The sequence below is a fragment of the Pinus tabuliformis genome, chromosome X (genome assembly GCF_031772625.1).
Source record: "Pinus tabuliformis cultivar Carrire ecotype Pingquan chromosome X, CPIR1, whole genome shotgun sequence".
NCBI classification, from domain to species: Eukaryota; Viridiplantae; Streptophyta; class Pinopsida; order Pinales; family Pinaceae; genus Pinus; species Pinus tabuliformis.
This window is the reverse complement of record NC_142308.1, coordinates 796,585,883-796,611,580: the sequence shown is the minus strand read 5'-3', so window position 1 is coordinate 796,611,580 and position 25,698 is coordinate 796,585,883. Positions and strand designations below refer to the sequence as shown.

At 35.8% G+C, this 25,698-nt stretch overlaps 1 protein-coding gene across 3 annotated transcripts; it reads left to right on the top strand.

Annotated features, from left to right (window-relative positions):
• The first annotated feature begins 325 nt into the window (after positions 1-325).
• LOC149142219 (uncharacterized) lies at positions 326-11,249 on the top strand. Of its 3 annotated transcripts, XM_089449479.1 has the most exons (5): positions 326-512; positions 10,148-10,272; positions 10,464-10,550; positions 10,644-10,736; positions 10,909-11,249. In XM_089449479.1, the coding sequence occupies exons 2-5, from the start codon at positions 10,225-10,227 to the stop codon at positions 11,104-11,106; spliced, it is 426 nt and encodes a 141-aa protein (XP_089305605.1). In that variant the 5' UTR covers positions 326-512; positions 10,148-10,224; the 3' UTR covers positions 11,107-11,249. The 3 variants fall into 3 exon arrangements, with proteins under 3 accessions (XP_089305605.1, XP_089305607.1, XP_089305606.1); XM_089449481.1 differs by lacking the exon at positions 10,148-10,272; XM_089449480.1 differs by lacking the exons at positions 326-512; positions 10,148-10,272 and having other exon boundaries at positions 10,309-10,550.
• Positions 11,250-25,698: the final 14,449 nt, after the last annotated feature.

Here is a 25,698-nt window from a genome sequence, read left to right as displayed (position 1 = left end):
TTTTTTTTTTTTAATTATATCCTAAATTTTAAAATAATAACCCTTCTCTATTAATTCTTTTATTAATTATATAATAAAATTATTAATTCATACAACACATATTTAACATTTTACTAAAATATTACTTTTACTTACTTCCATATCCCACTACTTCTATGACGTTGCACAAACCTACTTCCATATCCCACTACTTCTATGACGTTGCACCGGTTTGTGCAAATGCTAGTTCTATATACGATGTAGGGTTTCAGGGTCGGCGAAAATGCTCTTTAACTTTTTAAAACATTTATATCTTAAAATGGGTTGTTATATCGGATGTAGGGTTTCAGGTCCGCAGATATATCCTTCTCCGAGGGGTTTCAGTTTCAGGAGGGCCTCTTACGCCGCGCCCCCTTTGCATTGTGCTATTTTTCTTTCCAGGCGGCAGATTGACTTGATCGGTGCACGGACAAAGGTGCATTTTTGGATAACCGATGCGGCTGGTTCAGATCCTCATATGCAATCAGATAGAGGTGAGTCTAAGCCTTGATTTCTTTTGTCCCTCTCAACCCATATTCTCTTATCACGATGTCTTTTTTGTTTTGTATTTCCGCTTCACATTTTCCAGAAGAGGTGCTGCTTATATTTGCTTTCACAGACTCATAGCAGGCATATTTTTTCAATCTGTGTTTTTTTTGGCGCATTTATTGGCTTACATATCGATTGATATTGATATATTTTCCCTCAATTTTTCTAATCTTTTATTTCATCCGAGTATAAAGAGATACATTCTGTAAATGCTTTAAGCTTCGAGAAATATCAGAAAGAAAATATACATTCTTTGCTAAGCCTGAAGAAGGCATTGATATTGATTGAAGGGTCCTGTAACTTGATTCTTGACAGCATATCTAATTTTTATTTGCAAAATTTAAGGCTGTAGTAACTTATAAGAATTCTTTTCACCCTAACTAACATTTTCCATCTTTGGTGGTACTGGATATCACCCTAAATTGGTTTATTATTTTCCAGTTAATTATTTTAGATTCACAGTCAAGTTCAGGAGACCAACTAGAGATCAATCGTTTCCTAAGATGCAAAGTCGATTCTCTATTATTTTGTTAGTGGGCCAAGGGTCAAAACTATCACTGTTGTGAGCAGAGATGAATCCCTTCCTGAAATGCAAAGTCGATCCTTTATTATTTTGGTAGTGGGCCAAGGGTCAAAACTATGACGGTTGTGAACATCACATAAAGGGACGAGGCCACTGGAGCGGATTGGTGTGCCAGTGGAAACAAATCACATGTAGCCAATCTACCCTGCATCAAAGAAATTGCAGTACTTAGAGAAATTATTCAGAGTCGCGGCTGAATTAAAGAACTCTGAATCATTATTGGTGGCCGAAGTAGGTCAAAATTTGTAACGTCCAACACTGTATTTTCTAAATGGTCAAAAGTTGCCATAATCAAGGGTCGAGAGCATGTGGATTGAAGGTTGCGTTAGTTAGCCTGAACCAAGTTTCATCTTGCTGTTAGACTGTCAAAATTTCAGAATTCTTCTTTTGAGGCACTTGGATCATCTTCAGAATACTGACTGTCATAAGAATCCCCATTCGAGGATGCAGAAATATGTTCGTGTAAGATATGACAATCCTTGATTTCACTTCATAACCTTGAACCCTCAGCCAACTGAGTCCTTCCTTCCTCAAGGTGTCTGCTTCACCATTTAATTCTTTATAGACATGTTCAAAGCACTATGAAATAAAAACGAACAGAACGTTTGATTTCATCTTCTACTACTGCCATTCATCCAATTAATTACTAATTACTAACAACTGATGAATTTAGTAACACTTGTTTAACAGATTCTTCTCCTACAGGAAAGTAGCATAGTCTGAATTTAAAGGCTAATCGAAACTGTAATCTGAATGTCGTTTGAGCCTATAAACGGACACAGTTAGAAAACATGCACAGAACATGTAGATCACTGTCGAGAACCCCTGTTAATGCTATTCCATTATCATTGAATAAAAAGCTGCATCACTAACATATCTCAGTGCAAAATGCACTGCCCCCTTCCAAGTATTAGAACTTGTGTTTTGTGGCAACCTGATGAACTTGCATAGGCTGCACCATGTACTGAAAGTGTTGACTGCAAAACAAATGTTAGGCCTTGTGTTAACTAAGTACATGAGGAAACCTATCAATTCCCTATATACAAATGTTCATCAAATCTGAATTAGAATCAGCAAAGTACAATGGATTTACTACCACAGGGGAGTAGCCATGGGTTTGCAGTACATCATTTGAAATCTCATCAGAATTTCAATTGCATACACTGGAGTAGCCATGGGTTTGTAGTCCATCATTTGAAATCTTCTAAGAATTTCAATTACATACTTTTTCTATCCAAGAAACACTTCACCTGCACTTTTCTACACCCCTAGAGCCAGCAAGTAGTGCTTCAAGTCATGACAAATTCTCTTGCCAATTTTGCCCTGCACCAGTTCGTGGATTCCTTTTAACTTCCTGTGAGTGTAAGATTGTCTACATATGGGACTAAAACAAGCAGATTAGAATGATCTACCAAATTGTAAAAATTAGAATCTGCATCTGTCTCAGTGAAACCCAAATCTGAAAGTTACTCATCGATCTTGGAGTGCCATGCAAATGGTGCCTGTTTCAACTCATAAAGGGCCTACTTCAACTTGTAAACATGGGTCTCAAGCCTATTCACCTAAAAGCCTCTTGGTTGGTTTATTCATATAACTCCTTAATCAACCTATTAAGAAATGTTGTCTTTACATAAATTTGATATAAAATCCAATGGAAGATTGTTGTGAAAGACATAGTAAATCTGATAGAGGTATATTTAGTAACAAGAGCAAAAGTCTCCTCATAGTCAACTCCTTTTTAATGGGAGAACCGTCCAGCCACAAACCGAGCTTTGCAGTTTTATATGCTGCTATCTGGTGCATGCTTAACCATGCATGATTGTTGTAAGAAAAACTAGAGTCAAATACTGACTTCTCCACTAGTCTAGGCACTATCTCCTACCCATCATTCTTTAGGAGGAGATGTATTACTCCATCATGGCATTTTGCAATACTTGCCTCCTTACTGCTGTTACTAGAAGGTTTTGTTTCAATAATGAAAGATATCAGTGCAACATAACTAGGGAACTTTTTAGGAGGGTGGCTTATTTGAAGGGAAGTAGTTGGAGCACCAACTTACTCTGTTGCCTCTTTTAATGTCTAGATTAGCCATCTAGGCTTTCTAGCTGAACTTGAAGGTAAAGAGGCACCCCTTGCACTTCCAAAAGCTTGCTGATCTAAGTATGCTTTTCATGATCTTTTTTATTTCTGCAGATCTGTTTTTGGGATACCAAGCTCTTCTGCCTCCATGGTCACTATTGGAGGTTCTTGAGACTTAGAGGACCATGCATTTTCTTCAAACTTGGTATCTCTGCTCACAACTACTTTATGTTGAGATGGAATGTATATTCTATAAGCTTTCGAGGTTTCACTCTAACCTACAAAAATTCCCTTCAAACTAGAAGGTTCCAACTTGGTCCTTTTCCCATCTGGAATATGAATGTAGATAGGACAACTGAAAAACTCAAAGATGTGTTACTTGAGGCTTCTGAATTCCTCTAGTCTTATCCTTCAAAATTCTGTGAGGATACCTATTCAAAATATAGACAATGATGAGACATGTCTATACACAGAGACACATGAGCAGAACTAGATCATGAATCAAGGCCCCAAACTACTGAGGGTTGTAGGGAACTATCAACATTTTCTTGATTCTTGATTTCATGCAAAAGGTATCAAACTCCTTTGGTTTTTGTGAATTAAGTCTAGGACTTCCTAGAAGAATCATCAATAAAATATTCATAGTAAATGTTACTTGATAAGGAAGTTGAAGAGATGGGCCCACATACATTTGAGTTGATTAGGTCAGAAACCCCTCTTGACCTATGTTTACTGCCAGGAAAACATCCTTTACATGCTGGCCAAGTGCACAACCTTTGCACACACCTTTCTTCTCAGCCTTGAAGATTGGCAATGCCCACACCATGTTTTTCAAGATTGGAAACATTCACTAGTGCAAGTGACCTAGTCTCTTTTGTCAAAGCTCACACATGTTGTCACTATCATACCCTAAAGTTCTTATAGGATTCCCTTGCAATTTAGGATGAGGACTTGTTGATCTTCAAAGTTAGCCATATATGTAGGATCTATCATCACTGAAATTGGAAAGAGATTTTTAGTTAAGCTAGGTACATACAAAACATCATTAACTTAGTAAGCTTAAGGATATCACTTGATGGATCCCACTCTTGCAACTGGATATGTGGCATCATCACCAAGTTCTACTAAAGGTACTCTTGTTAGAGGTTGTATGTTTGCAGGCTCCACTGTCCACATACCAGTCCACATCAGACATGATGTCAGATGACAGGCATGAGACCATTGAGAAGTGTATCTCGAGATTGGATGAAATCTCATCCACTTGAGCTAATGCTTTTGTACTCTTTACAAGTTGCTTTCCCTTCCCCTTCTTTTGATGACATTGGAAGCGAAGTGCCCAAACATTTGACACTTGAAGCACTTGATGTGGCTCAAGTCCTTCCTTCCCTGGTTACAAGAACCTGGCTTCTCTTTCTTCCCTTTTTAATACTTCTTAGTTCCTCTTTTCTTGTTGCCCTTCTTCGTCTTACTAATGGGGACAACATTCTGCTCCTTCTAGTTGAAGTCATTCCATAGCCTCTTCAAAATGGGAAGTTTTAACTTTTTTTTGGCCTAGATGTCATAGCCAAAAAGTTTCCAAAAAGAACAGGACCTATTTAATGCAATGAGTACTAGCTTTTCACCCTTCACCTCCTCTTAATTGCTGCAAGCTGATCATGGAGATCAATAATCTTCATTAAGTAGGAAACTACAATATCCTTTTACTCATTTGCAGGGATTAAGCTTATTTCTTAGCAATGTCTTCTGTTTGTTGTTCTCACTCTGATAGAGTGACTAGAGCATCAAACATGTACTTTATTGTGGTCTTTTTGGTGATGTGAGGGATCTAATGATCCTTCATAGATTCAAGTATGACTCACTTGACCTTGGCCATCTTCTTTTTATGATTTACTAATTACACAGGTTTGGGAGGCTCTACAACCAGTTTCTCAATGAAGTTAGACAAATCCTACTCCAACAATATCTTTGTGCCTAGAGGAGCTCACCAGCCTGGTATGGAAGAGATGTTGTAATGTCGTGTCTTGATATGTAAACATTTTGACTTCGTCAAATTTCATAAAATGAAATAAAATAAAAAAAAAATAAAATAAAAAATAAAATTAATAATTAAAATAAACTTGAGGTAAAATAGTCAATTTATTGTTGGTGGTTTTGACAACCCATGGTTTTGCTAATGGTATTCTTATGTAAGAATAATTTCTCACTCTAGATCCATCTTAACTCCAGATCTATTGAGTGTCGAGAGGGATCAAATCTATTGAGGTGCAAACCTCTTTTAGAGTGAAAAGAAATTTGATCCCGCCAAATGCTTGGAAGATCTGTAGTTAAGATGGATGCAGGCTGGTTACCTGAGACTTCCCTGGGATGGAGTTAAGAGGGACCTTCCAATCTGTCCATGTATTTGAGATTGACTGTAGCCATACTACTGCATTGGAATATCGCCTAAACGAAAGCTAAGACAGATCAGCAGCCTAACAAAGAACCCGACAACTTGAAACTTCACTATGCTTTTCTCAAGCATGGATCATAGCATCCAATCCCTGGAGCCTCCTGACAACTCCCTTTCATAGGTAGCAGTCCTACTACCTATTCAAGGATTTTTAGAATGTTTCAACAAACCTTTCTCTGATACCATTATGAATTTTTGTCTAACTCATTGTAAACAGATTCTTCTTCTAGTGGAAACTAACACTGTCTAAATTTAGAGGCTAATCAAAACTGCAATCTGAATCTCACTAAAATCTACAAACACAGTTGGAATACATACATTGGAACACACAGATCAATGTCAAAAACACCTGTTACTGCTATTCCAATACTGCTGAATAAAAATCTGCTAGAAAGGATTTTGTGTAAGAACTGAAACTAACCCTATTACAGATCCATACTCTCACTCTTTCTTATAAGTGACACCTAGGGTTTATAAAAATAGATATATTACTTAGATCTCTGGATCTGTGCTCTATCTAACTGATAAAAAATGAATTCAGAAAGACTGAAAAATAAAACAGAACTGACTCATCTAACTTTAGCACATTATCTTTAACCTGAAGTATAATGATAAAATTATCTTATTCTTTTTATGGCTGGTCCATACATGCATGTGTGTGCCCTTATTGCTGGAATAGTAAAATTTGTGATGTGCTCCTACTGTCTATTTATTGCTGCATTCTCACCAACAGATCATTATGCTGTTTGGAATTTAATGCTGCATGTATTTGTGTAATGCTGCTGTAATATAAGGTGCCCAGATCTTCCATGTGTGCTCCAACCTAGTAGAAGATGATCTGGGGTACACTATCTAACAACAATGAGCCAACAAACACTGGTATTTTTTTAAATGCCACTGTGGGCTGCTAGCTTTTAGAGTATTGTTAGGGAAATAAGCTCGGTGTAGTTATTTGATCCTCACCTAAATCTGTTTTAAATCTGATTCAGTGAGAGTTATTGAGATAGAGAACACATATGGCTTCCCTTTTTTGGGGGTACCTTGACTAGCTCCATCAAAGTAATCCCCATTTTCCAGATTTGTCCATAGGAGCACGAATCAACTTTTTCTATGTTGGGGTTGATGAAAAAGCTTTGAAGTTTGAGAAGATTGACTGACCTTGGAAGGCACATTGAAAGAGTTATATACCCGTCTTCAAAGATTTCAACATTTCTATCTTTCTAGATTCCCCATGATACTATTAGAGGAAGGCCTTTGAGGACTGAGTTTTGCTACCACTTTTTAGAGCACTCTTCAGCATAACCTCCTTGTCCACAGTCCTTTATCCTTGTCAAACCATCCAGATTTCCTTTATTAAGGACAGAATATCAGTAAGTGGTCTATGTTCTTTTCAACTCTTTTACACATGATACATTTGCTTGGACTTGATCCATTTCTTCTCTTAAGAACTTCCTATGTGGGTGCTCTATTTAAGATTGCCAACTGCATGTAAATAATGAACTTTTGAAAGGTTCTTATCCAGATGCGCTTCCACCATGAGAGTGTGCATTCTGGTCTGTCCAGGGTACACGATTCTTATCCTAACTTTGGAGTGTGAATCCCCAAGGCTGGATTTTAGACCAGACATGTTCATCATCATAGTCAGAGTCTTTTATATAGGCATGGCACACTTTTGATTTGTTTATAAATCCTTTTGATTGAATATTTTCTTGGCCTTTGAGTCGTCTCTCTGTTCAGCGCTATTCCAATCCTGCTGGCAAATGGAGGAGTTTCCTGGTCCAGCTGCCTGGTCTAGATTGAAGAGAGTTTATCACTGCTTCTGGCAGCTTGTACTCAGCTCCACTGCTTATCCATGGGTCTATACTGATCTTCGCCTTAGCCTCATTGCAAACCTTCCATGCCAACAATCTGCCTATTAAAGGGAATGTTATAGTCAGTACTTTCAATAATATGGATGCATTGTTGATTGACTTGTTTGGGTTTCCAATCCAGTCTTCTGCTGAATTGGGCTCAATATATCTCTGAATGTGAATCTGATTCCAGAGGTCCTCTTTTGATATTAGTCTCCACATACACTTGGCTTTTAGGGCTTTCCCGAAGGAATGATATTCGATATGTAATGCATGTGGGCTTTTTTGTATACCTTTGTTTTCTTAGCAAAATATAGTCTTATATTATAAAAAACAGATCAAGTACTGTAATTGCTTTCTCTTTGCATCCATGCTAGAAGAGCCAACATATCAGATTGGGCATCATATTTGGAATGTCTCATGTCATTCTAAGGACAAAATCCACAACAGTGATAAGATTCAATGTTTGCTTTTATTTTTATTGTGCTCTTTCCAGCTTTGTGGCTGGAATGTGTTGTAGGTCCAATTGAATCTGTATTGAGTTCAACCTGATTGTACAATGTATTTTTCTAACTTTCTACAAACGTGTTGTTTATATCTAGTATAAGCAGATGGGGGATAGACTCATGGAGTACTAGGCTTGTGCAGTTACATCCTGTAATTAATCTATTAAGATTGGTTCTGGTCTCCTTAAGTCCATATCCAGATGGGTCATGAGGGGAATGCAGAAGTTGATTTTGTATTCTTATCGGCACCGGGTCATAGATCCCACGATCTTTCATTTAATGTCTAGTTTTTGTCAATAATTAGGTTCTGTTCTTTAGATACTCCAATCTTTAGTTTTAACTTTTAATGTTTAGTGTTCTTTTATGGTGATTATTTTTTAGTATTTAGATCCTGTAATGATCCTTCTACTATGATTGGTTCTTTTTAAATTCTTTTCTAAATCCTTTTCTAAATCGTTGATGTCAAAGGAAAACAATTTCGTTATCGAGTCAGGCAAGTCTTTGTTCATTGGAATTAAAAACATTTTACGGAAATGAGAGTGATACCAGGAAAAAATTTAGATAATACAGTTCTGTAGTTTGATGCTACAACAAATTTTGTTTTTGCTGTCACTGCCTTGTTTGGTTATTGGTATCAATTCTACTTTGGTACTGCATTTAGATACTTCAAGCTACATCATTTCCACATAAGATTGATAGGAATTCGACTATGTAGTGATTATAAAAAACAGTGTTGTTTATCTATCCTATTTTAGTACTACCACACGACTTGCAATTGTGCTAAACATAATAATTAACTAATTTTTTTTCTAGTAACTGTTGTAATATAGAAATTAAAAAAAATTATAAAACAACCATAAAAAAAAATTAAGATTAAAAAGAACAACACATAACAAATATCAAAACCTAAACTAATTTGCAATCTCTAACTCACTCATTCGAGTTACCAAGCTTATGTCTACTCAGCTTGCTGCGCAGCACTATTTGACTTACCAGTTAACTGTTGCACCTCCTCCTCCATGGCACTCCTAAAATGCTCATTGGCCATTTTTAATCGTCAGTTTTAACTTTCAAGTCTTGACTTTAGATATGGATGACCTTAGACTGATTCTTTGACTTTCACTCTTTACTTTTTTTGAGTTTGAGTTATATCAATTTACTATTCCAATCTTCAGGCTTAAGTATCTACTATAGTCTATTTTGGTTAGTACTAATTAGATTCTAGAATCACGAATTTAAATTTTAAATCAATTTAGAATCTAGAATCTAGAATGATGAATGATGAATTTAATTTTTAAATCAATTTAGATTCTAGAATGTTGAATAATGAATGATGAATATGGATCAATCTAGTTCATTATTGAATCTCATGGTGTATGAATGAATGATGTATGTATTAGTATGAATGATGAGTATGGATCAGTGTATTTCATTATTTAATTCAATCATGTACGGATCAATGTATTTATGCTTTCATTATTGAATATATATATATATATATACATATATATATATATATATATATATATATATATATACATATATATATATATATATATATATATATATATATATATATATATATATATATTAAAAAAATTATATACCCCCATATCCCCCTGCCCCCTAATTTTACCTAAAATTTGAGGGTACTCTCACACGCCCCCCTGTGCATCACCCCAGACATGCATCTCCCTTTCCCGGAGTCTTGGTGGAACATTAGTTTTAACTTGCCAACATAGAAGGGTTGAAAATATAGTATGACTTCATATTGAAATATGACCATGCCCTTCAAATTTGATGCCAGGTTGAAGAAGTATTTTAGGAAAAGTATTTTGAAGTGTGTTCTAGTGTTTGCCTTCTAGAAAATGTTAATCTTTTTTCAAGCTTTCTTTTCAGTTCTTATAACTGATTTGTTTGTTTTACTTTAGTGGTTTATTTATAATAGTTAAAAAGGCTTACGAGATTTAATGGAAACCTTTTATACCCACACCAGATATGCCAAAAAGACCTTAGACATGTGAATGCCAATTTTGATGCACCGTTCATATTGTGCAGTTGTGATGTTTTTTGTTAACGATTGTGTTGAATAGCTTTGTGTCGAATGATGCAGGTACCTTCAAGACAATTTATACCACATACGGGAATCACATGAGATGGATCTAGATTTGAAGATAGAATTTTTCAAACATGTTAACTAATGCATTCAACTGTCCAATGTTCTTAGGTAGCGGTCTTGTAAGATTTCTTCTGACAATATCTGGTAACAAGAGTATTATTGTAATCATTAAAATGTTATAAATAAGATATATGAAATAAAAATTCAGGTATTGAATTTTTCATTAAACATTATTTAGAATGTATTAATACTTATAAGTATCTTAGACATGTATTTGTGTGAAAATAAATTGAATTGGTTTATGTTTAAGGACAAGGCATCCAAGGCGAGGTTAACCAAGACAAAAGTCACTCATCGTAGTGGCCAGAAAGGTTTAAAAGCACTGATAACAACCTTTGTAAGTATATTAAACATGTGATATTTTTTTAATAAATTTTGTACTAGAAGAAAGTCATTGTTATCTAATTTCTCCCTATTTACTGATTGATAGGAACTAAAATATGGAAGACCTCCAAATCATTTGGAAAAGGAGGTGTTGCAGCAAAAGAGATGGGTTGAATTTGTTGTTTGGATGGACTCTATGGTATGTAATCTTAGTTGGATTTCTAATCTACTTTTAAACCATATTTTCATTTTATTTTTTAGTACTATTAGATATTATATCTTACCTCATTTTATGGTTAACATTGTATAACAAAAACATGCGTTGTGTTATGTAATTAATACTAACATGTAATATTGATTTTTTTTGTCAGAATGCTATAGGTAATGATTGCCAAGACGATGATCCAAATTATGTTCAACATATATCAGGAGATGATGAGGATGAGGATGAGGGTGATGGTGGTGAAGGAGGAGATGATGATGATAGTTGCGGTGTTGGTGATGATGTGGATCAGAGTAATGAGGATGGTCAAGATGATCATGAGGATGATCTTGGTGGTGGTAGCTAGGCATGCACATGCATTGTTTTTTATGAAGAAATTATTGTGTAGAATGACATTGTTATGTTTAGATGGGTGTTGTGAATTTACCCTATATCAATGAGACATTTTGATTTTGTAATCATACAATGAGTTTGATTTATGTATGTTGTTAATTTATCGTAGAATAACAATATTCATGAAATATTTTGATTTGTTAATCATATTTGAATTTTACTTGTTTTGATTAAAAATAATACTGATTTTATTAGTATTATGTTGCTATTTTATACATGTTTTGAAAATTGTTAATGACACATTGTTATTTTTTTGGATGGATGTTGTCAATTTCTCTTAAATTTCTTTACAAATGATTTTGAATTGTGATATCTGCTTTAATGATATTTAGAAACTATCATATATTTCACTATGAATCTATAAAGGGGGTCATATATGTAAAGAAAAATACTCTATATAAGAAGTCAAATGCGGATGTAACCATGGATGCAAAATTGAAAGTAAAATTGGATGTTAAACTAGGAATTAATACAAAATGCAAACAATTGACATACAAAGTGTTTTAAATTAGAACTGAAAAATTGTGCAATAGTTGACACAAAGAAGGGAACAAAACATGGCATACAAAAGGATATCAAATTGGGCAAAAACAAGGACACATAAATGGGCACCAAATTAGATGCAAAAAAAGACAACAACTAGATGTAAAATAAGATGCAAAGTTGAGCGTTAAAAAGAAGCAAAAAACGTTACAAATTAATATGCCAAAATGATGATGCAAATAATGGTGTAAATTTGGGATGCAAACTTGGGTGCAAAAAAGGAAAAAAAAAAAGATGTAAGAAAAGACATAAAACAAGATGCAAAATGGGGCTGAAAAAAGGTGAAACCAAGGATGCCATATTGGATGTAAAAAATGATTCCCAATCACATGCAAATTTAGGCTCGAACTCAAACACAAAATTATATGCAAATGTGGACACAAAATGAGGCAAAAAAAGAAGCAAATTTGGATGGTGAAAACGATGTAAAAGTAGACACCAAAAAAATGCAAAATTGGATGAAAAAGTCGATGTAAATAATGGTGCAACATTGGACACAAGTAGACACAAAAAAATGGTGCAAAAAGGGGCATAAAATAGCTTAAAATTGGATGCAAAACTTGGTGCAAAAACAAATACAAAAGTAGACATAAAAAATGGCTCTAAATTGAATGTACCATTAGACACAAAATAAGATGCAAAGGTGGACACAACACATGATTCAACATAAGATGCAAATATAAATGCAAATTTGGATGCTCAAAATGATGTAACATTAGATGCAAGAGATGGTGTTAAAAATGATGCAAACTTGGATGAAACAAATGACGCAAAAAATGGTGCAAAATGAGATGGGAAAAGTGGAGACAAATCAAACGTAAATGTGGATGTAAAAAATGGTCCAAAAAAAGATGCAAAATTGGGCACAAAAATGGATGCAAAATTTGGTGCTAAATCAAATTCAACACATGGTGCAAAGATAGGCACCAAATCTGGTGCAAAAATAGAAGCAAAAACTAGTGTAAGACTAGATACAAAACCTGGCGTAAGACTAGATGCAAAAACTGACACAAAATGGATGCATAAAAAGACGTTAAATTGGATTCAAAATACAGTGTAAACTTGATGCAAATGATGGTGCAAAAATGGAAGCAAAGAATGACACAAAATAGGAAGCAAAAGAGAATGAAAAATAGATGCAAAAAATGACACAAAACTAGAAGCAAAACTTGTCATAAAATAAGATGCAAATCTTGCTTCAAAATTTGACGCAAAAAATGATGCATAGTTTGGTGTAAAAAATGATGCAAAATCTAGCGTGAAAAAGGATGCAAAATCAGGTGCAAAAAAGGACGCTTTAAAAATTGTACAATAGAGCCAGATTTAGCGCCAGGTTGCTCATCACAATTACAAAAAAAATGCACTAAAATCTGGCGCAAATCGCTGGTTTTGTTGTAGTGCATTTGCACCCTCAACCCTGTGGTCCGGAAGAATTTAAGCAGGCCACAATCCCTCAGAGCATTTATGCATGCCGGATCCTAAGAAGATTGGAAATCCTCAACCTCATGGCCTCTTTCTTTCCACTCCAAGACCATATTTCTCCTACAAACAACATTTAAACACTTTTTAATGCTTTTTCCATGGATAAAAATCATCAAATTTTGCTTAAAAGAGAGATTTTAACTTCAAAAGATCACTCTCAGTGCCATCGCACCTGTTTTTTAAAACAGTGCGATGGAATCATGCGAGCCTTTGGGCTAGAGCGCGACCATCGCAGGTCCGATGACATACCCGTGATAGTCACCAATAACCTAAAATTTGAAAATCCTCCTTTCTAGCCTAAAATTCACGTTTAAATTGCATAAAAAAGTAATGAAATGCAAGAGCAGATGTGAGGTTCTTACCTATCACAGACATATCGTGAATCTATACCCTAGATCTCCCGCAGCAGACACTAGAAAATTAAGGAAATTAGGGCACAAAAGCACTTTCAGGGCTCAGTTTAGTAAAATGGTAAAAAATTGAAATTACTTTTTCCTATTTATAAGTTTTGAAAATCTTTTTGTCAAATATTTTTGTAATATTTTAATATTTTCTTGATATCAGTGATGGGTGTGTTTCTTGTGCAGTTACAAGTTCCTTCAATGTGAACAGTGATCATTATTGACCAATTCCATGAGTTTTATTTTATCTCTTTTTCGGACTCCTTAAATAAACGAAAAAGGAACCCCCCTAGATTCATCTTTCAGCTCTTTTCTGACTCTCTAAAATTGAAAAGATTGTCGAGTACTTGTCATTTCAAACTCGTTAAAGTAAATGAATCGACGTCACCTGAGTATACATCTACCCCATTTCCGGGCTAAGACTGACTATTTATGAAAAAGGTACAACTTTGTCGACATGGTCAAGAGGTTCCCTCGGATATTGTTTTCTACCTTTCCGGGTTTGAGGGACAAATTACAAAAAGGGACATGATGGAGTTTTCTTTTCCGTTTCTTTTTCAAACTCTCTAAACATGAAAAATATACTGAGTTATTCTTACGTCAAGCTCATTAAAATTTTGCGACGAAAGACTCGTCACCATGATGAGACCGAGCTTCTCGTTCCTAGGGCTCGTAAAACTTACATAACAAGCATATGCTATCCCCTTCAAGCTTGTGATAAAAAAAAATTGGGGTACTAGCTAGAAATGGTGAAGGGAAAATGAAGATAAGACATCCTTTGTATAGGTAGCATGTCACTCTTGAACATGATACTCTTCTGCTCTCGTGTCGGGTTTGGGATATCCTCACTCAATCATTGTCCTCCCGGGTTTGGGTGATCCATCTAGCCTCTCATTTGACTGTTCCACTCTTTCATCATGACCTTTAGTCCCATGTTGAGTCAGATGTTTCCACACTCGGGAGTCGTCTCACCAATATGTTCAAGAGAAGTCCAATTTGCAGTTATTTACCTATACATTATTTCAGTCATTGCTACAATCCTGAATATCATTCCACTTTATTCCTTGTTTCGTGCCAATGATGAGGGACTCATCATTGCCCTCCTTCAATGGGTCACTTTCTATCGACTTCAGCTCACTATCCAGGAAAATGACTTAGGAACTCCCTTTTAGTACCTTAGATTTGGCATGCCTTGATGGTCAGTTCTTCACATCCGACAATAGGTCTTCATTATTGGCTTTCGATCGGGTGACTCCATGAGTGTTTGACCTCAAATTCATTATCACATTCACAGATTGCATTGTTGTACCTTGAGGGAGATTGTCATTATTTGTGGTTTCTCTTGTACCTGTTAACGATCCACATCTTTGGCTGGTAATCAGGTGGTTTTCTAGCATGTTCGACTTCAACACATTTTTTCGCATGCTAGGATTCGCACGTTGATTGTGTCGAGATGGAACGCAAGACCCTGAGTCTTGTCTGTTATGGCTCAGGCTAGATGGAGTTTTATGTTATTCATGAGTGTACACATGTTTCTACTAGACAGATGGCATACCGTGAGACTTTATATTCATGATGATCCTTGTTATCTGGATGGTTGCACCCATGCCATGGATCTTTTGTTCAGTCTTCATCATCCGGATGGTTGCATCCATGTCGTGGATTCATGTCTTGATCTTAGATATGTATATGAATATGTGTCCTTGGTTGGCAGGTCTCTTAACAATGCATGTCCTCGTCCTTGCCAAGAGCTCGTAAATCATTCCAGTCATCACTCCTCGTTTTATGTTCATGCTTTAGCAGGCATCTGTTACACAATATTTTGTCATGCCTCCTGCACTTCCCTGTGACATACCCTGAAGTGCCTAAAACATGATTATTATACAGTATACTCATTAATGTATACAACTCAGATCCCTCCTTTAAATTTGCTTGGAAAATCCCTGGAGCTTTCCCTGAAGAAATAGCTCTTAAAGCACTAAAATCAGAATCATCACCCTTATGAAGCTCAAAACCGAGATGATCATCTATTGTGCCTTGTTAAGACAGCAGTGGCATCGCTCTGTTCTCTCTCATACTCGTGATGGTCTCAAAAAGGAAGTTTACCCAAAGAGGATGAGAAGCTTCGTGATCTAGAAGCTTCCAGTGCGGCGAGCTGTAGGTGGTTTCGCATAGATGAAGTCGAATCCTCCTAATTTGACCTCTTGGTCTCATCCCTATGAGCTACCTCCTTAAGATGTGGGCCTAATCCTATCTTTGGAGGTGGCCTAACTCCCTCTACCAACCTATAAATTTCCCCTCTACCATTCCCAAATGGTTGATCTATTCCATTTGCACTCTTATGCTGAGCTTGTGCTTAGAGTTTATTCATTAGACTTGGAGAAGGAGTGTTGGAGAGTTTCTTGGCTTGGACTTGGATTACCACTCAAGGAGAGCCTTTCAACATTAAGGCTATGATTGTAAGCTTCTCCTTTATTCTTTAAATAATAATACAACTATTGGTTCATCTTCCCAAAATATATATGTTCATGTATGTATTGGTTTGGCATTCCTTGATCAGATAAATAGATTATTATTGGATTTGCTATTGGTTTTGGCATGATTTGTTGTCTCTTGGTCATTTGTGCATGTACATCAGCACTGAAAGAAGCAGGAAAAAGGTCGTGACACAAGCGGTTCAAGGATCTCAAAAAAAGTAAATCAGATAAGCATCAAAGCAAGGTAGGCCTTCTCTCTTATCAATCATAATCTAGGAAGATGTCTAGTTGATTGTCCTTTCAATTGTTAGATCCACTCATTGGGCTAGAGGGATCATCTCTGTCTGCAGGAGGATTAACCTTGTCAACACTATACATCTCTCTCTCTCTTTTGTGCAAGGGTAGCCTAGCAATGCTACAAGCCCCATCTATATGAGCCCAAAGATAGCCACTATCAGGAAGTAATGCAACTATGATGACGGTTTGTGCATTTTTCTACTCTTAATCAGAGGTTGGCGCAAAAGATGATTTCTCATCCTCCTCCATCATGGGATCAACATGAGCCTCCAACTTTTCGTCCATATACAACTCGACATGCAAGACATGCTCACGAGTCAGTTGTAGGTGGTTGTCTTACTGAAGCTTTGTCATAGACCTTGATGCCTTTGTATCTATTGGCTCCTCATCAATGGTCGAGATGTCTCCTGGCACCTCATCAACCTATGGTGCATTGTTTTCACCAAAGAATTTGGTCACAACACTGGGTACCTTTTCAACTATAGGCATCTCATCAATAGGTGTATGCTCAAATGTCTCCTTGCCAACCATGGCCCCTTCAACTACCTTTTCATTTTTTTCCTTGATCCTCCTCCTCATCCCTCCCTAATTCCACTGAATTTCCACTAATTTTTTCACATCTCTTAGTTCAAAGAACTCCCAAAAAGAGAGGGACACTTGAATGCCATGTCCCAATGATTGGTATGCCCTCCAATTTGTTGCCAATAACTCCACATTAATTGCAATCATGTCTTTCCATCTTGATGCATTATCCATAATTTTGGGCATAATGGATTTGTTGTATAATTTAGAATGGCCGTGATTCCCAATTGTGTTGTGAATCAGTTTCTCCCACACATCAATCATCATTTGTTGCATTCTAATCACCTCATTCAAGGTTACTACCATGTTGTTTGATTTTAATCTTTCTATGGATCCCGTGATTTCTTAGTTTTTTTTTTTTTTTGGCCTTGTCATCACTTGGCTTAAGGCCCACAGCTTTTTCAAGATCATAGCTCTGATACCATTGTAATATTCCTAATCGGAAAATAACAGTAAATACCAAAAACCTAAACTTGGAAAAACAATTAAAATTAAAATCCAAGCACCCAAATCAAAACACCATAGAAAATAAGCAAAATAACTGAGCCATTTTATTAATCTCTAGAATGATGAGTACAATGAGTAAGGAAAATGGAACTTGGGCTTGCTACTGCAAGCTATGCAAAACATAGGTGAGAGAACTTTGATATGGAGGAAATACTTACCCAAACTAGAACCGCGCACTACCTAGGAAATTATTGTTGTTGCTGCTAGAATGCAACTGAATATTTTGCTATGAAGAATGCCTGGATCACCCTAAAATTGTAGTCATTAGTTCCACTCCTCATACCAAAAATAAACCAGAAACGGTTTGGCCCAACTCCAATCCAAAATGAAACCCACAAAGTGATGCAAATTTACCAGATAATAAGCAACACGCCCTACTATAAGAATGAGGATTTTGGACCTGAATAGTGCCTAGAAAATTTTGTAAAATTAGTTGGAGACTCCTCTCAATAAACCCACCAAAACCAAAAAAGGGTTTGGGTTGAATCCACCGAGCCCTGATGACCCCCTGTTTTGATATCACTTAATTACGCCCAAATCTACCACGGGAAATTTCCCCCAGGTCTGGCTAAATTCTTTACTGAGAAATACATCCTATCTCCCGCCCTTATGTCTCCTGATTCCACTTCTCTAAACCCAAAAATTTGGTCAATATCTTATGTTCCCTTATCAAAAGATACAAAAATCAACCGAGGTAATAGCCTCCAATCTAGCTCGGTAAATCGTTGTCCAAAATCCGTCTAACAATAAGAAAATTTCCTGCAAAATCTTAGAGCCTTTAATCCATGCTTGATCCCACAATGTGCTCCACAAAATACCTTTGTGCCCAAGAAAAATGCACTACTGAATAAACTCCTATAATGATGTCCAATGCAAGCTCTGAATTGAGCTCCCCAATTTCCTCACTAGGGAGACACTCAAAGTTCTCTAAAATGAGGGTGGAATTCCACTTGGAATTCCTGGTGCTAAATAGCACTCTAGCCGTTGTGCTAAACAACTCCAAGAGAAGATGAAATATGAAGTGCAATAGCCAAAATATAAACCACAAAATGAGTCCATTTTGCTTTTATAATCTCTCCTCATGCCTCTAGAATCATTTTTTAATATTATTTTATTAGTGGGGGGTCATTTTCCACTAAGTTAATTTTGTCACCATTTAATAAAATAATAATTTTCCACTATTCTCCAATAAAATAATACTAGCCACCTTTCTCCAATAATATTTGCCCCTTTTTAATTAATATTACTAAAATTGTGCAAAATTCCTTAGTGACTCTCACGCTCACAAAATTGGGGATATTACATTCTCCACTTTCTTTTGAAATCCTTGTAAGCAAATTGGCATACCTCACAAATGCTAGATGACTAAAAAATATACCATAAAGGTGGAAACCTTGAAGGGATTCAACTTCAATCAATTTAATTAAAAGGTTTTAATAATTCAACAAATTGCGTGAAATGGGTTGAATTCTTCATAATAATTTCTCCCATAGTAAAAAGGATAGCAATGAATTGCCTTTTCTTTTTCCTCTCCAATAAAATCAGCCATGGGCAATATTGTCTGTGTACTTCGACAACAAAGTATCTATCTAGGATAATATTCGAGAGCAATAGGTTTTTTCCTTGATATCTGTATATTGATGATGGTGTTTTTTTCTTGCTCATCATATCTTCCTCTTCCTGTTAGAAACTTTGTTGCTTCATAAAAAATTCTCTTGGGATCTTTCCCTATCAAAATTCTCTTGGGTTCTTTCCCTATCAGCATATGATTAAATTCATGAAAAAAATGATCTTGAACTTGATAAAAATAGAATGGGGCTATGTGCTTCCATAGAATAACATACAAGAATTGAGCTAGTTTCCTATATTGGTTCATATTGTTTTTATAAGGCACCCGATGGAAGATATTATAGGAAGCTATGGGCATTACCATTTAGGGAATCATATAGAATTTGTGGGTCTTAGGGAAGTTGACCAACTGATATGGAATCTCATTAGAGATTACTTCCCTCCAATCAAAAAGAGTTATCTCTTTTGAAATAAAAATATGAAATATATAGTACTGGCCTGGGAATGGTTGTAGTTGATTCATGCCCCATAACTTGGGCAAAAAACCAGGTGAAATATCTATCTCGCTTAGCAAAAATAGAGATATCTAGAGAAGTGAGATTAGATAGGATGGTTGCGAAAGGTGAGATAAATTATTGTAAAATATTCATCCTGTCACCTTGTGAGTGCAAGAAAAAGTCATCTTTAGCGAGATTGAGCCTCCTATTTGACTCGGGCAGCTTCAACATTATTCTAAAGGCCTTGAGAGTGAGAATTATTGGATTCTTTTTTTGGTTGAGTTGAATAGTTCAAATCTTTGAATCAAACTATCATGCACACTAGTGCATTATTTCCTTGAAATCAAATACTTCTGAAATGCAATAAAAAATTTCCTACCATGTATTCCAAATTTTATTTCTTTGTCTCTCCTCTCAAGCCAAGCTTAAGTACCATTAATAGTAGCAAACTAGTGGAAAATCTCATTTTGTTTATCCAATGAGTTGATTGTGTGTTTACAAATTGCCTCCTTTCTTCCTTTAGTTTCCATATTGTCCATTCACTTAATGTATTCTAGAGATGTGTGGCATATAAATAATGCCTTACTCGAAGTATTAGTTGTTAAAACATTGATTTATTGTAATATTTAATAGAATATTGCATTTTCACATACCACCTTCATTAAACCATGTGAGAATGATAGTGGAAGCTAATAGCTTACAACTAGTCTTAAAGAGATATCATGGAAAGTAATTCGAGTAGTACAATGTCAAGTTAGTGAGTTAATTAATCCCCGTAGTGCAAGGATAGGATGTGACATACGGATAATTCGCATAAAATGATATCAAGGTGGAGGAAGATATGGTTAATGTAATACAATATCAAGAAACAATTTTCCACCTCCATGATTATACTTCCTTAAATGAGCTTTCAATTAGCCTTGAAAGGGGAAAATGGTCGATTTTTTTGTTAAGTGTGGAATGGAAGTCGAGAGATAACTTATGGTATGTTTTTTAGAGATGTAGTTTTGCAAAGAGATGATGTGCAAGACGCGATGTGTGTGGAGGATGTTTGTGCGGGAAAATAATTGATGTATTTCTCCACACATGAGAAAAATGGATATGTGTTGGAAATGTAGAAAGCTTAATGTGGAGTAAGGAGGTGAAAAGTGTGCAGAGATGTGCAGAGTGCATGGTGATGACTGCACATTTGTCTTGAAAATAACGAAGTCAAGGAAAATCTAGGGGTAGGAAAGCAAATAGGAGTACCAAAATACATGAACAATAGCCAAAATCATTCAATATTCTAGCTTGTGTAATATATTTTCACCAAAAATATAAGTGATTGGGTTACAAAATACGTTGAACCAATTCTATGTATACAAATTCTTTCAATCTAATTATGTGATAAAAATTTACAGTAACCAATTTTGTGTAGCATTTGATGGAAATCATTATTTTGAAGCCACAATGCATCTTTAAACATAATATCTGGAAATTAATATTGTTAGTGAGCCACTAGAAATGGTTCCTTTCGGAATCAGAAATGCATGGAAGAGTCAAAGATAGTTTCTCTTTGAAATATATATCATGTATTACATTTGTATAGAGGATGCATTTGATAAGCATGTATTGATACCAAAGTAATATGTTTGTTTTAAATTAAATTAATTCCTAAATATAACATTTTTCTTTAAAGAAACTAAGTGATTTATTAAGCGGCTCATTTGTTTTCCATTGTATTGTGTATCTCATTTTTTATAAAAATATAGGGAGATCTCTATTTTTACCTTAGTAATATTGCATTGTTATATGTTTCATCGATCATATTATTCCAAATTTATAGATTCACTTTCAAGTCTTAGAGCATGTTAAAGAGGATGTGAGACCCATTAGTTCACAAAATTCATTGAGGATGAGAGACCCACTATTTCACAAGATCTAATAGAGTCGGGACCTATTCAGAAAGCCAATATCGAGTTCCACCCAATCTAACAATTTTACTAGACAAGAACTAACTACCTTGAAACTATATCATGTGTTTAATTTCATTTACAATTAGATTATTTAATGTGAATTCTCTCTCTCTATTTATATATATCTATATATACACCTTAAGAATTTCTCTTTAATGATGTTGGGACGGACTCAAACATTTTTCAACAGGGTGTCTAACATGCAAACAACTCTCTTTTCAAAATCTTTATTATTTTTCCATAAATGTTTGACATCCACCTATTTATAGTGAGAACATGAGACAAAATAACCACACCTTTTGCTTGAACTAGGTATATCTTTATGTTTGTGCAGCATACCTTTCTCTAGCAAAAATTTGAGATACCAATGAAGATTTTAGAACCCTCTCATTAGGAATATGACCACGTTTCTCCATGAAATTATCAAACCAGCCTTTAATGTTACAAAGGTTCAACGTCTCATATGTAGAAGATTTAAAGTCTCATATATGAAAGATTTTAATGTTATTAAGGTTATTTTTCTGATAGACTTAGTGTAGCTAAGGTTCGATCTATCTCTCGTGATTATATATAAGAGTGAGATTATATATATATATATATATATATATATGAAATATTGAACTCTAGTAACCATAAAAATTGGTATCACAAGTTTAACATGATAAATATTTTTAATATATGATAATTAATTTTTTTGTAAGTTTGGCTAGACTCTTCTATTTCATTTCAAAAAGTAGACAGGAATACATACAAATCCAACCATTGTTAGATGGTCTCAACCCGCCCACTAGGAAACCGGATTTGTTGTTCATCTAGCTACATGATAAGCCGTCCAAAATTCAAAGGTTTTCAAAATGTCTAAAAGTGTAATATAGTCTGAATATCTTTAACAGTCCTAATATCTAGCTATCTAAAACAACAAGTAAAATTTTTATTATCTAAATTAGATCATTATATTTATTGTCATCCATCTCAATGCATTTGGAGTGGAAAAAGTGGAGGAATCAACTCATGGGACCCTTTTTACCAGTGGGACCCAGTTTGGCGAAACGGGGTCTGAAACCTTCTCATAGTGTTTTAAGTCATCAAACAATGTTTTTTGGGGGTAAAAAATTGTTGCTTTAGCTATGCAACTTTTCATGATATTCTACACACAGATACCTTTCCAACGGTGCAAGAAGCGTGTCAAACGAAGTCCGTATGAAAAAGTTATGCCACTCAGAAATTGACCTTCTTATTTTCACACCTATAGTTCAAAAGAATGTCGTGTCAACCCCCATTATTTTATGGAAAAGGTGCTAACCACATGTTTGTGATGGAAAAGACTCTAGAAGTTTCTATATTGTAACTCTAGTTAAGATTTGATGTCAAAAGTAACCACTAGTAGGCTATTGGATTGTGTTATAACCAGGTCACTAGGAGGAAGAGGCATTCCATTCTTTCGAGAGCATTTTGTTCCATAGTTGAGAAAAGATCGCCAAGTGAGATCAAAGATAGACCACGCAGAGAGGATATGTGTATTGTAGAAGCCCACAGGCCACATACATTACTTCTTTGTACCTACAACCATATTTCCAGACAAAGAAAGAGAGCGAAGCGACCTCACCTTCCAACTTGGTTTTCTCCAGAAAGGGTTTCCGAGAGAGAATATATTGTGTCTTGTGTGTGTGTGCTTATTTTTTCATTCTCTAATTTTCTGTATAATTTCAATTCACATGCATGCACTAATAACAGTTAAATCCAAATATCTTAAAGCTTAATAAATTTTAATAGTGTAGAATTCTCAGAGTTCTAATATAATATTATTAGATTTGTTTTGACGAACTGTCTAGTGGAATATCCATGGAAGTTTATGAATCATTTGGTATCGGAGCTAGGTTTCATTGGGTATTTTGTGGAGATTATAGGGATCTAGATCAGCAGGGCCAAAAATTGTATAACCCTAATCATGGGCGACAAATATTTAAATGAACCTCGTGATCCTGTAGAGGTGAGGTTTTCGCGTCTCGAACAACAAGTCGTGGATATAAACCACAATGTAAACCTTCTCATGACATCCCAAAGCAATAATATCGGGATATTTGGAGAAGATGGGGGTTTGAATGTTGACGACAAATCAGAAGGGGGATCGGGAAATCTGGGAATTATGGAGAACCATTCGAAGAAGGAACTTGGAAAAGATCAACCTAGATCAAGTATCGTGAATCAATCCTTGTTCAAAATGGAAGAAAAAGTCAATATCAAGTCGTACCACAGTGAGATCGACGCTCTGAAGTTGAACCATTGGTTGCAACATCTGAAAGTTTATTTCAGTGTTCATCAGATTGGGAAAGGGAAAAAGATATCATCCGCACGGTTGAGATTAGATGGTCATGCACTGACTTGGTGGGAGAGCCACACAGAAACCTTGAGGTTGGAGGGAGAACCTCTAGTGACTAAGTGGGAGGATTTCAAAACCCTCATTAAGTCACAATTTTATCCCATTGGGTACATGGAGGATGAGTGGATCCAATGGCATTACTTCAGGCAAAGTCGGGCCAAAGCGTGCAGGAGTACACCACAGAATTCAGAAAGATGGCTATAATATTGGGTATCTCTCCAAAGAACCCAGATGCACTCCTCAAGCATTTGGAGGATCTGCACTACCATATGCGTGAGCAAGTGACATTTTTCAAGCGCAAATTGATGGATGAGGGTTGTGTATAGGCACAGTACCTAGAGAACATAGGCCTGAAAAGAGAGCAATCAAGTGGATTGAAGAAGAAGGAGAAACAAGAAGCTTCTAAGGAGGGGAAGAAGAATAAAAAATGGGGAAAATATAAAAAGAAGACAATCATAGCACACTAGTGCAAAGATCCTAGCAACCACTACAACATTGATGGCCATATAGAGAAGTGTTGGAAGTTGCATCTAGAGCTAAACCCGAAGAACAAGAAGAAATGTAATAAGAATAAGAATCTCATCGCCACTCATTCGAGCAACCAGGTTGACAGCAGCTCGGACGTGGATGATAAGATCGTATGTACACCAATGCACAAGGAGGTGAATCTGAGTAGCCTTCAGCAACAGAAAGATAAAGAAATGACCAAACTCTTCCATATAAAGATACGGGTCAAGAAGACAAAGATTGGTGCTTTGTTTGAATAAGGATTGCAGGCAGATCTCATTGTAGTAGAGCTGTTCAGGAAGTTGGGGTTGGAAGTTCGTGGCCATCCAAACTCATATCCACCGGGATGGGTAAATAAGGATGCATAGTTGAAGGTAACAAAATAGTGTAAAATTAGATTTGCTACCAGTGTTGATTTTATTAATGAAGTAGATATGGATGTGGTTCCCCTTGATGTATGTGGGGTCATGTTTGGGAGTCCATACATGTATGTGCATGATTCAATATTCATGAGGAGAGCTAACTAGTGTCGACTCATCAAGGATGGAAAATCGATCATCATCAATGCGCACAAAGGCAAGTCAAAAATTTCACTGGTAAGTGCCAACTAGGCCAAGAAATTGATCAGTTCAAGCAAGAAGTAGGTTTTGTTTCTTTTATGAGAAAGACAGTCTGAAGAAGATTCAATCAAAGTCAAGGCATCCCTGGAGGGGTCTACTAGGAAAATAAAACAACAATTGGAGGAGTTGTTACAAGCATACAAGGATGTATTCTGAGAACCTAAAGGGTTACCACCTAAGAGATAAGTGGAGCATGAGATCCAGTTATTTCCAAACTCCCCATTCCAAGTATTGGGTTGTAGAGGCAGTATGTTATAGAAGAAAGTGAGGTGAAGAAACAGTTGCAACAACTGCTGGAACAGGGTGTTATTCGGCCGATTACATCAACATGTGGGTCACCCATCATCATTGTATCAAAGAAGGATGGGAATTGGCGAATGTGTATAGATTACACGGAGTTGAATAAATCATGCCCAAGAACAAATACCCCCTACCCAGGATAGATGATCTACTAGATCAGTTGCAACAACAAAATTATTTTACCAAGTTGGACTTGAAGTCTAGATATCACCAGGTTCGAGTCAAATAAGAAGATACATGGAGTACCGCCTTCAAAACCAGGCAAGGTTTGAGTAGTTATTTATGCCATTTGGCCTATGTAATGCACCAACTATGTTTATGAGATTAATGAATGATATATTGTTCCATTTTATAGATTCATTTTTTATTGTCTATATGGATGATATACTAGTATATAGTGCTACCTAGGAGGAGCATATTTCACATTT

Excerpts from the sequence above, each read along its gene's own strand:
- LOC149142219 (XM_089449479.1), top strand. The coding sequence starts at position 10,225 with ATGTTAACTAATGCATTCAACTGTCCAATGTTCTTAGGTAGCGGTCTT. Across the intron at positions 10,551-10,643 it reads AAGCACTGATAACAACCTTT|GAACTAAAATATGGAAGACC; the intron begins GTAAGTATATTA and ends ACTGATTGATAG. Across the intron at positions 10,737-10,908 it reads TTGTTTGGATGGACTCTATG|AATGCTATAGGTAATGATTG; the intron begins GTATGTAATCTT and ends TTTTTTTGTCAG.